The sequence below is a fragment of the Alosa alosa genome, chromosome 13 (genome assembly GCF_017589495.1).
Source record: "Alosa alosa isolate M-15738 ecotype Scorff River chromosome 13, AALO_Geno_1.1, whole genome shotgun sequence".
NCBI lineage: Eukaryota > Metazoa > Chordata > Actinopteri > Clupeiformes > Clupeidae > Alosa > Alosa alosa.
In genome coordinates, this window is record NC_063201.1 from 27,842,824 (window position 1) to 27,854,685 (window position 11,862).

An 11,862-nucleotide genomic window follows, 5' to 3' on the forward strand; every position below is an offset into this window, starting at 1 on the left:
ACTTTCTCTTTCATATAGGCTATATTTGACAAGTGTTTTAGTCAACACAGTAATCAGAAAATGTGAAAATGAAATAGTGAAAATAGTAGTGTATTTCTAATCGACACTGCCATGCCTATGTAGCCTAACCTTTACATTTACGGTAGCCCAAGCTTAATGGTTACGTCATGCTCCTCAAAAGTCTTGAAGCCAGGGTTAGGCTAATTAAATCTTTAAATCGTCTACATTAAATCTTTGAAAGGCCTACAGTAGTTTACTCGAGTCTGATTTGTCTCTTTTCATTTGTTTCCTGGGGGGAAAGAAGAGATAGATGACTTTCTTTATTGTGTAGTCTATGTTTCAAATATAAGCCTATTGTTGTTTAGGTCTTATTGACATTGTGGACAAAAACACTTGCTCTTTCTTTTGCTGAAACATTTATTGTTTTGATCTTTTTCTGCTGTTGTTATACTGTCAGGCTTAAATAAAGTAAATACAGTACAATGATTTTACAGACACTTTCACTGACTTTCAACAAAAACATACAGGTTTACATTTAATACTAGATGTACCGCATAGCGGTACAAAATATGACCGCCACTCAGTCCTGTACATCCGTTCCGCGAAAATAAATCACACTTCAATTTGTCTCCATATTTTACTCCATCCCCCACTCTTGAAACTTTTGTGTATGCTTGTTTGGCATGCCTGAGTGTGTGTGTGCGGCTGCACAGAAAGTACCCTACTGGTGCTGAAAAGGTGAATAGATTGTAGAATAGCCAAAGAAGATGTAGAATTGTTATAAAACCTTTAAAATCTCTAAACAATCACAAGTAGGGCAGTTCATCACAGTTCATCCATTGCAACTGGATTGATGAAAGGTCACTTACACCTGTAGGCTACATTGTATTTGGGAAAAGCAAAAGGTATCAGCATAATGTTATTTATTTATTATTTTTTTTAATGTATTTTTAAACAAAAAACATCTCTGTCAGTTCCATGCCATTTTCAACAGCTATCAAAAACAAAGGTCATTTTTGGATGGATGGATTTTTTGTGAATGTTTCTTCTTCTACATAAGATTTTAGTAATCTTTAGTTCATGTAATACTTTATTGTCAATGCATAAATTAAGTAACAGTAGTCTGAAACGTTATTGTTAATGCACAAATTAAGTAACAGTAGCCTAGTCTGAAACGAAATGCTGTTTTACATCTAACCAGTGGTGCAAATAACTGACATGTCCAAATGGGCCTTGATGAAATGCGTCGCTAGACTGTTCATACACATTTTAACGGGCCAAAGTTGAAGAGCTTTTGTCTGGTATTGTTAGTGCAAATATAGGCTGATTCATGTTCCCTTGCATTGTTTAACTGAGGTCCATGGCTAGTCTGGCTTTCATCAGACCAAGCTCAATCTTTTAAGAAATCAAAAAATAAATAGCGGGCAGATCAGGCTGGGTTCACCCAGCCTAGTCCATAGGCACCGATATTGTTTAATTTTCGATTGAGATATACACGCTCTGGCTATTCTAAATGCAAAAATGCATCAGGGAGTTATGACAAAACGGTAACTAACAAACTAGATCCTAATAGAAAGCTGTTAGCTTCCTAAACTACAGGTAGGATTTATAAGGTAGGCCTATTTACAACATAAATTGTCAATAGGCTATGCTGGCTTACACAAATAAAATCTCCTTTGAAACCAATGGCTTACTTTACAGTATCAAGCGGACTTAAACTGTCATATCGTGAAGCGAAAAGTTGTAATAACATTCACACAGCTCCATGATTCAAGGAAAGCGCCGAATGAAGTAGCCACTTCTAAATGGGACCCACTACACAGTAACTTAAGGTGTTTTGCTAAAGCAGCCATAATGAAATGAAGGTGTCATTGTTTGGATACTTCACACGCGTGCTTTTTTAATTTCACAGACTACAACTACCAAGCTGCAATCAAAGCACATCGATTCCCCTCTCACACCCTGCACGCACTTAAAACAAAATAAACAGGCGTCTCAGTCTCAAGCATGTATAGGCAAAACTGTATCAGACCGGTGTAACGGCAAATCTTCCATTGCACAGAATGATTTTGTAGCACGTGCAATAAATGACAGTCGAAAGATACAAACAGTGCTGCTATACATTTGCTTGGTATAACCAAGATTTATAGTTTTCTACAAATGTAATAAATCAAATGCCTCCATCACTCAACCAACGCTAACGGTAACATTACCTAGGTCCTTACTGATATTACAAGATTAACGTACCTGCAGTAAAAACCAAGCATGTCCGATAAACATCCTCAGATTTATTTCGGCTTCAAGAAGAAATGGGAATTACACTTCATGTGAACATCATCCTATCCTTATTAGATGTGTATGAAGCGTCCATTGTTTTTTCCAACCCACTTTTAACTTCAAACAAAATTACGTCTCACTGCAACGATACGCCATCTAGTGGACAAACGACTACTTCTCGCCAATACTGAAAATGCAGCCATGATGATGATGATGAATATTTATTTTGGCTTTCTTTTAATCCTACTGATTTTCATTTTTTACCGGGGGGCAAATCACAAATGAGTGATTATGAGCCAGGTTGATGTGGGCCCTTGAGACCAACATACCATAAAAGATTCACAGAGAACTGTGTCTGCCCTACCCTCCTTTCGGGGGTCCAGTCCAGCGGGGGCTGCAGATGAAAACGAAAAATGACGGTTCCATGCTATCCATGTGGGGTACATGCCCACCAAGTTTTGTGTACCCGGTCTTTCAGTGTCGGGGAATCCTTGTTGGTGTCGTCACTAAATGTACACATAAATTATGTTATTGTAAGGCCCCCCATGAACGAAAGTACACAAAACTTGGCATGCATTCAGAGGGTGTCATGATCCTAGCCTTTTAATTTCGTGCAGTTTTGACCTTGTCAGCCAGAGATATTGAGATGAAAACACCTAATTTTTTGCTTTTTAATTTTTAACTAGGTGGCGCTATACATGAAATAAGTGGTAATGGGATGGGTTGACATGCCCCCTTAAGACCAACATACAAAAAAAAAGGTGGACCTCCTAGGCCCTACGGTTCTCGAGATATTCACAGAAAACTGTCTCCGGCCACCTACAGGCCAGTTGGTGTATAGTAACATAAATTAATTTATTGTGTGGCCTCCCATGAACGGAATTCCACAAAACTTGGCGTGCATACAGAGGGTGTCATAATGATCCTACACTTCCAATTTCGTGCAGTTTTGACTATGTTAGGTCACAGATACCTTCAATTACACCACCTCATTTTTACTTTTTTGTGTTTAACTAGGTGGCGCTATACATGAAATGAGTGGTTATGGAATGGGTTGACATGGCCCCTTGAGATCAACATACAAAAAAAAAAAAAATGGTCCTCCTAAACCCTACGGTTTTCGAGATATTCACAGAAAACTGTGTCTGCCCTACCCTCCTTTCGGGGTCCAATTCAGCGGGAAGCTACAGATCAAAACGAAAAACGATGGTTCCATGCTATCCATGTGGGTTACATGTCCGACCAAGTTCCGTGTACCCCGGTCTTTCAGTGTCCCGGGAATCATTGACGGAAATTTGGGCATGCGAAAAAAAAAAAAAAAAAAAAAAATCTGACTAAACCACGTTTCGCTGCGCGGCGGTCATAATTATGCCTACTCTAAATGGAGAGTCATGGCATCATTCTATAAATCAAATCAGGACAGTTGGCAGCAACAGGACCATAGTGTCAAGGTTAACATAGACAACATGCTCTTGCTGGCTGTCATTGGATGATTGTCAATAGAAGATGTCCATATGAGCTACACAGTGTGTTAAAGGTAAAAGTCTGTCCAGTTCTAGATATAGGCTACTTATTCACCTAAATAGCCATCTAGTCAAATATGAATATGCAAATGAAACAGCTTAATGCACATAGAGCATTATCAGTGAGGAATGACAAAGTGAAAGCACGCATAAGTATGCATTCTAAATCAATTACAAATAAACAAAATTCATAAAATATACACTTCTTCATAAAGATCTTCATATAAGAATAAATATATTTTTAACAGCCATTTCCCCATACCATAATCATCACCTCAGTCTTCACAAGTTAACAGACTGCTGGAGGTGGACCCTCCCTGACCCTTCTCACTTCCTTTCTCCCCCTCTATGTTGATCTGGGTGTCCAGCGTGGCTGCGTCCAGGGAGGCCCAGTCGCTGCCTCCGCTGCCGTGCCAGGAGCTGCGGTGGCCCTTTTCACTGCCCGGATTCTGGAGCTTCTTCTTCCTGTGGTCTCCCTGATTCGGGGTGTTTGAAGAGCTCTTCCTCCAGCTGTGGCAGTAGGACAGGTTCATGCTGCTGCGGTTGCCTGCAAAGAGAAACACCACACACACACACACACACACACACACACACACACACACACACACAAAACAAACAAAAATGATGTGGGTGCAGAGCAGTCATGAGGTCTGTGGCTGTCTCTTTCTGATATCATATCGATGCACTCGAACGATTGATGCACATCTAAGTTCACTGAACACCTTGGTATAGAAATTAAAAGATGAGCTCAGACAGATGGAGCTTAAATTTAAAATACAGCAAATTCTTGTAGCAGGAGGACAAATTAAAAGAGAACAAGTTCGCCCTGTCGGGACTTATTTTCCCAATAATGACCGGCGTTCTATACATTATCCCTTACGTATTATATGTATAACTGTATATTTCTGTAGCCTACATCTCAAATGTTAGTGTGGTTGGACCGTCTTCTAAGGTGATTAGACTAGGAATAAATTATGTCTCCATTATAACTCTCTCACAAAAGTAATATATTTGTCTATAAACTAATAGATATTGTTTATATTACAAGTGTTCTGAAATATTATATTTATATATGCAAATCAGCCATTATCCATTTGCAAAATAGAAATCTGAATGTTGGATAAAGTTTTTTTTACAGAAGGAATTTGGATATCTTTTTTATCATTCAATAAATCAGAAAATACTGTAAGTAGGCCTAGTCAGATTTTTTTTGCCATGCTTTTAGGGATAAAGGGCCCGAGTTTGGCGGTGATACAGGTAGCAGGAAGTTACGCCAAAGTGGGGACTCTGAAATGGGTGAAATCGCTCCAGTGAAGTGAAACTGAATAAACCAATCACATGTAACCAGTGTTCAATTCTGATCCATCTATCTATCTTTTATTAATTAACTTCGGCCTGACTCTGCCCATTTCGTGCGTCTGACTTCGCTGTGGCCACAGTGCGCATACACTGTCGGCAAAATACACTGTTATATAAATTAGGCTACAAATGATATATTAACAAAACCTTCTGCAAAACCTTTGTACTGTAGGAATACAAAGGTACGAATAAATCTAGAAAGTTTGGCGTAGACTATGTGTGCTACTGAAGTGAAGATTTCACAGAAAAGCACAGAATATGAGGGGGAAAACTCAGTGTGTGCTATATTCCCCAGTTTCGAAAGGCTTGCTACCGACCTGTCTCTGCTAGGTACGTTTATCACTGGGCCTCTGATTGGCTTTTGTGTGTGTCAGTGGGTATGTTACCTTCAGAGTCACTCCCCTCTCTCCCTCTTCGGCTTGTCATCTCTCTGTCCAAGCCTCTCCCACAGAAAATGTAGCACACGTTTGCCCTGAACTCGTGGTTCATGATCTGGTAGATGAAGGGGTTGACCATGCAGTGCGATTTGGCGAACATAGCTGGGATCAGCGTCACCTCCGGAGGCAGGCTGGACACGGCCCGAGTGCTTTGGGGCCCCAGGACTGAACCAGGACCCACTGAAGACACCGGGTTGAAGTCCGGCCTGAAGTTGGATTGCATTGTACTGTTACTCCACATGTCCAGAGTCTTGTGGATAGTGGTGTAATTTTCCACGGAGGTCCAGTTGAGGAGCGACGGGAAAGCGAGGAAATCGGCCAGCTTGGGGGTCGCTTGCCCTGTCGGTCCAGCTTCAGCTGTCAGGATTCCTACATATTCTCCTGGTTCCTCCTTGGCTGTCAGTGCGGAGTAGAGAGAAACGATAGCGTACGGCATCCAGGCCAAGAGAAAGGATGAGCAAACCACTGCAGCGATCTGTAATGGAAGAGGTTCGTTCATCTGTTTGCATTTGTTTATAGATCACAATCATATTGCATGTAGTTATTCACATTGTTGCCATAGAGGACACCCCAAATTACACTTAAAAATTTGAACAGAAGGTTTTCTATAAGCCATTAAAACAGCTTTGACTGTTTTTAGTTCCATATACTTTATGCCCAGGGAAATCTAATTCCCTGACATTGAGATACAGTAGACGAACTTAGATAAATAGGGCATTAAGCTCAAAGTGAAAGAGGAGAGATATGGACACATGAAAAAGATCACCTTTGTGAGTCTCAATTCTTTGCTGCTGTGTGTGACAGTTGAGGATGGAATGGATGCCAAGGTACGACTAGAGCGATAAACCTAAAAGAATATAAACATCAGCACTGTTACTGCATTCCTGAGAAGAAATATCACAACCCTCAAAGTAAAATTGCACAATTCTTGTACCATTTTTCAAGTTTTCAAGTTTATGCTAAATGTACTTGTTTTGTTTTTTTGCTGTATAAAATATACAGTGATGGTTCCCCCTACCCCACTCTATAGTCTCAACTGTTCCACCACCATGTCTCTCACCCAGTAGTAGTTTCCGTAGACACAATGCTTTTTGTGCCACACAAAACATTTCTCCTTACCGTCACCATGATGGCGATGTAAGAAGTGATGATGATCAAGGTGGGCACTCCGAAACAGAGGGACATTATGAGATAGATGTAGATCTTGTCATTGAGAGATGACTTCATACTCCACCTGTTGGGATATATGGGAACCACAAAGGTTTTTTTTTTTTATATTTGGACCATGTGAGAGCAGTGTAGATGGTATGCAACCATGCAGCCCAGAGAGCAGTTGATGCTAGGGAAAACTCTGGGGCTGATTGGGCTTGGATCTCATGAAGATCAACTTTAATCCAACTGACTAAAGAACAGGTAGTGATCTACTACAATAGGGGAAGATATCCATTTTGTTGCAGTCCATCATGCACTGTGAATCTCTCTGTTCAGATTTAGGAAATCTCTTTTAATATTTGAGAGTGGTGTGTTAGGAATGGGGAGCAATTTGTATTATATGTTTAATGAGGAAACAGATCTTCTTTAAAGGGATGCTCAACCATCCTGTGTGTTTGAAGCAATTCTTCAGGTGAATTTTTTAATTTTAGAAATGTAGGGAAGGAAACAGGTGTACCACTGATTGCATAACGTACCAGTTAATTGTGCAGCTTGTGGCATATGGCTCTGGCCCATAGCTACCGAAACCGAAAACAGGAAGTAATCCCCAGAATATGGTGTAGATCCATACCAGCACAATGGACAAAGATGCATGTCTCCTTTCAACCCACTGGCCTGAGACAGAGAAAGTGGGAGACATAAAGGTACATTGACCGACCCCAACCAAAACACATCTTGCTATATAACATCACACTTTATATTTGGGTTAGTAGTTATACAGACTTCGTAATGCCAAATTGATAAGGATATGCCATCCTTTGCACATACTGTATTATTAAAATGACTTCAGTGTAAACATACAGTACAATAACAGGCTGACTGGCTGGTTCATATATGACTTTAATTACGATTCATCCACTGCTTCCCACTCTGAAATTCTATGACGCACACTGTTAATATCATGTTAACAACATGGCGTTGTCTAATCAAAAGGGCCAGTATGGCTTTGCTGATGTACAATCATTATCCGTCACAGGGTTTATGATAGCATCAGTCCAGGTAATTAGAGCTTAATATCTCATAGCTCCATAATGCGTAGTCACAATCCCATTGATGGACAGATGACAGGCCCAATAATGACCCCAGTGCGTTGTGCTGTGCCATAATGACCAGGGCACAAAGACAATCTCTATCCCTATGGTGACCTTAGAATTCAGGATGGGAGATAGAAACCAAGGTAACACAGGAAGAGGGGAGAAAGCATTCGTGCTACAGAAAGCAGAAAGGATTAGATGAATGGTGAATGACATTTGACCACAATTGTGAAAATTGGAGACAGGCTGACTGACAATTGAGGCCAGAAATGGTGAAGAGAAAACTTCATCACTGTTGTCTAAGGAGGACTCAAGCCCAAAGGACCTTTGCTCAAAACATAAATTGCTCCAAATGAAAAGATTTGAGTATAATTTAAAATGAGATTATCTGAAGCATTCTCTTTGCTTTGCCTCCAAAACAACACAGAAAGGGCAAGCAAATGAAAAGCATATGTTAAAAAAAAGATGTTAATTGCCATAAAAAACGAACCAACAAAGTGGTAAATGTTTTAGACTACCAGGCTTCTGGTGATTCCGTCCCATTTAAGCCTCTTACCGTACTGGATGCTGCAGATCTTGAAAGCGCGGTCTAGAGAGATAAGGCAGGTGGTGATCAGAGAGCCGATGCCAAACACAAAGCCTTGCATCCCGTAGTAAAGACACCCAGTCTGACCAAACACCCAGGCATGAGACAGGCTATCACAGAGACCAAAGACAACTGCATGATTCACACATCACAATCAATTGAAGACATCTTGCAACTTTGGAATTGTTACAATCATTTAATTACAGCTGGCAGTGATGCTATTACACAGACAGATTTAAAACCCCTACATAAATGAGGTCCTTATTTATAGTAATAAAATGGTAAAACTACTACAAGGAGGCTATCTGTAAATGTAGCCTGTAAGTAGTCCTAATCATTTGTATAACATAATTCAGGACGACACAGAACCTGATGGCGGTTCCATTCCACAACGCAGAACCACGAAGGTCTGCTTTCCTCCTGATTATGTGGCCCCCTGCAGTAGCCCTCCCCTGTTCACTTTGATTTGGCCAATCAGCCATGAAGAGAATCCCTGCTGGGCATCTGATTATGAGAATCAGATGGGATGAATGTGACATGAAATGACATACTAATGTTTGTTGGTTTTTTTTTGCTGAAAGCATCCCCATATGAGGAATCCTCAGGCAGTGCCAGTATACTATATATCAGGAAAAAGCAAGAACGACTATATATGACATGTTGGAGAAAGTCTTGTGACTTGGGTGTCCTGCTGACTTATATATTTATTTATAAATGTTCCATATGGAATATTACAATTATAGTCAGAAAATCTTAAGATTGTGGTGTTTCAGAATGCTAGTTTCCATCAAATTGCCCTTCCAGATACAAAGTGGTATGCACTGCGCAAAAAATTCTTATGCTCGTGCATCCTTATTCATATGAATATACTTTATACATAGGCAAACTTGTGCATCCTCATACATGTTATGAGAGAGTAAAAGCCTCTCACTCACCTGGACGTTATAGGAAAGGGTGCGCCGAGGAGACTGTAGCCAAAGTCACAAACCGCTAGGTTTATGGTCAACAGCTCATGGGGCCTGAGTTTCTTTCTCTTTCGCCCATAAACCAGCAAAACCACACCATTACCCACCACTGACACCACGCCTAGGAAAGATATATAAGAGGTATATTACATAAGTATACACATAAAGATTACACGTTACGTGAGCATAAATGAGTATGCAATGCAGATGTCAACTGTCAGTTTTCAACATTATACAAGTTGAAAGAGACATAAAAAAAATGGAATATGGAAAAAAGCAGAGTTCAGAGATTGCTGTGGAGCATATTCAGTATACACAAATTGACAACTGTTGAGTGGCAAAGAATTTGAATGTTCAGGAAACCCAAGACAACATAAAAAAACAATAAAAAGCAAACGTGCAATAAATCATTATAAGTATTAACAAGTAAGGAGAACACTCAAGTCACAAGGCTTTCTCCAACACAAAGCTTCCACTTGTTTTCATGAGAGAGGGAGCATGAAGAGAGAAGTGCAGGGCCTTTCCCATGCTTTAGGAACGGCAATAAAAAGAGATAAAAAAAAGGGTGCCTGTGGGACAGAGACGATGGAGAATGGCCAGCACAGACACACAGACTTCAGGTGGGCTCTGAGACCCCTGGCTGCCCCATAACAATGGGCGGGCACAGCGGTGCAAATATGCTTTCATTGATTGTCTGTGAACCAAAATAATTTTCCCTTCACATCACATTGTGTCAATCAATACATAATATATGATTTTTAATTTAATATGTGTGCACACTCACACACACACACACACACAGACACACACACACACACACACACACACACAATGATCCAACTTCACACACACACTATGATCCAACTCCCAAATACAATATTGAATTGGAACATGACAGACACAAATGATCCATGATCCGTCAATCCACTTTACTTTCAGTTACCAAAATGCAACTTTTACTACATACCAATGGATATGACTGACAAATAGTGAACAGTTTTCATATTACTGCTTGCATTATGTTCCGGGATGCAGTGAGAGATTACACCACAATGACATGTGGTGTGTTATGTGTGAGTGAGTCACTGTAGTGATGCCCGGATTTACCTGTGGTGATGAGGAATATAGCCACAGCTAAGTCTGCGGAGGGTGACAGCTGGGACCGGAAGAAAGGGGTAATTGAAGAGGGTACAGAGACAGCCCCTCTCAAAGTACCATTCACTCCCACAGACATTAACTAAGGGAGAAAAAGAATGAGAGACAGATAGAGAGAAAGAGAGGAAAGTAAAAACAGATGAGGTAAGAATGGGTGAAATGCTAAGACAATGAGGCATAGCCACTAAGAATGGGTAAAATGCTAAGACAAAGTGAAGACAAATTCATGCAAGTTTAACTCAAGAGGAAAGAATAAAGACCTGATCAAGCCAAAGGATTTTTTTGAAGTCATCAGAGCTGCCCTATAGTGCTGGGACAGCTGTTCTTACCTTAGTTCATTTAAAATCCCAGGGAGAATGCAGGCATCGAATACCAGTCAGGTTCCCTAAAAATAGCGGAGAACTAGAGTTCTCTCGTCCTCTTGCTCTGCCTTTCTCTCCTCTTCTTTAGCAAGTTGGGTTTCTTTCTGTTTTATGTAGCGATGAAGTAAATCAACATCCCTGACCATCTGGTAAGGAAATGACCAGTGCGAGAGCCAGCATGCACAAAAGTATTGGACCAGCTCTCTCAACCTTTTTGACCTCTCACCTCCATGCTTGTACCCATCTCTCTCTCTCTCTCTCTCTCTCTCTCTCTCTCTCACTTGTTTTCTCTCTCCAACAGACAAATCGTCATTCCCCCATCCACTTTTTTGCTTTCCCTCTATGAACGATTGTGTGCTCCACCCCTGCCATCCCATTATGATGTGCATATGGTGGGCGGATGATGTCATGAAGGAGAGAGAGAGAGAGAGAGAGAGAGAGAGAGAAGGATGAAGGGAGGAACAGACAGAATAGTAATAGAAGCTATGACATCCTAGAGCCACACATCTTGTTGGCCAACAGATTAAGATGAATGTAGGTCTGATTCAGGGACTTAATCTCTGTAGTGCACCATTTACAGTAAAGAGGTCGAAAAGGGTCAGAGAAAGAAAGGGAGAGAGAGGGTCCAAAAGAAATACAACTGACTGATAGAGAGAGATAAAGGAGAGAGATAGAGAGATAGATTGAGAAAGGAAGAGAGAGAGAGAGAGAGAGTGGGAGAGAGAAAGAAATCATAATTTAAAAAGATAAAAACAGCAAAAACTCAACTCAAAAGCTTAACTAATCCTCAATCCCCACTCTTATCAAAGGAATTGAGGAGAGAGGCTTAAAACAGTATTAACACACTCACTCTCTCAGTCAAACACACACACACACGCAAACATTGACACACACACACACACACACACACACACAAACACACACTATAAGACAAAGCATTAATCTTAGCTTT

General features: G+C 40.5%; 1 protein-coding gene across 2 annotated transcripts; it reads right to left on the reverse strand.

The window, feature by feature from the left end:
• Nucleotides 1-3,579: 3,579 nt before the first annotated feature.
• On the reverse strand, nt 3,580-11,572 carry LOC125306032 (rhodopsin-like). 2 transcript variants are annotated; one of them, XM_048261168.1, is made up of 10 exons: nt 10,878-11,572; nt 10,501-10,630; nt 9,364-9,514; nt 8,798-8,932; nt 8,399-8,538; nt 7,285-7,423; nt 6,716-6,830; nt 6,363-6,443; nt 5,546-6,071; nt 3,580-4,347 (listed from the first exon to the last, which is right to left on the reverse strand). In XM_048261168.1, the coding sequence occupies exons 2-10, from the start codon at nt 10,625-10,627 to the stop codon at nt 4,076-4,078; spliced, it is 1,686 nt and encodes a 561-aa protein (XP_048117125.1). In that variant the 5' UTR covers nt 10,628-10,630; nt 10,878-11,572; the 3' UTR covers nt 3,580-4,075. The 2 variants fall into 2 exon arrangements, with proteins under 2 accessions (XP_048117125.1, XP_048117126.1); XM_048261169.1 differs by lacking the exon at nt 8,798-8,932.
• Between the last annotated feature and the right edge of the window lie 290 nt (nt 11,573-11,862).

Excerpts from the sequence above, each read along its gene's own strand:
- LOC125306032 (XM_048261168.1), bottom strand. The coding sequence starts at position 10,627 with ATGTCTGTGGGAGTGAATGGTACTTTGAGAGGGGCTGTCTCTGTACCC. Across the intron at positions 8,933-9,363 it reads CCCTTTCCTATAACGTCCAG|ATGCCCAGCAGGGATTCTCT; the intron begins GTGAGTGAGAGG and ends TCTCATAATCAG. Across the intron at positions 6,444-6,715 it reads ACATCGCCATCATGGTGACG|GTTTATCGCTCTAGTCGTAC; the intron begins GTAAGGAGAAAT and ends ATATTCTTTTAG.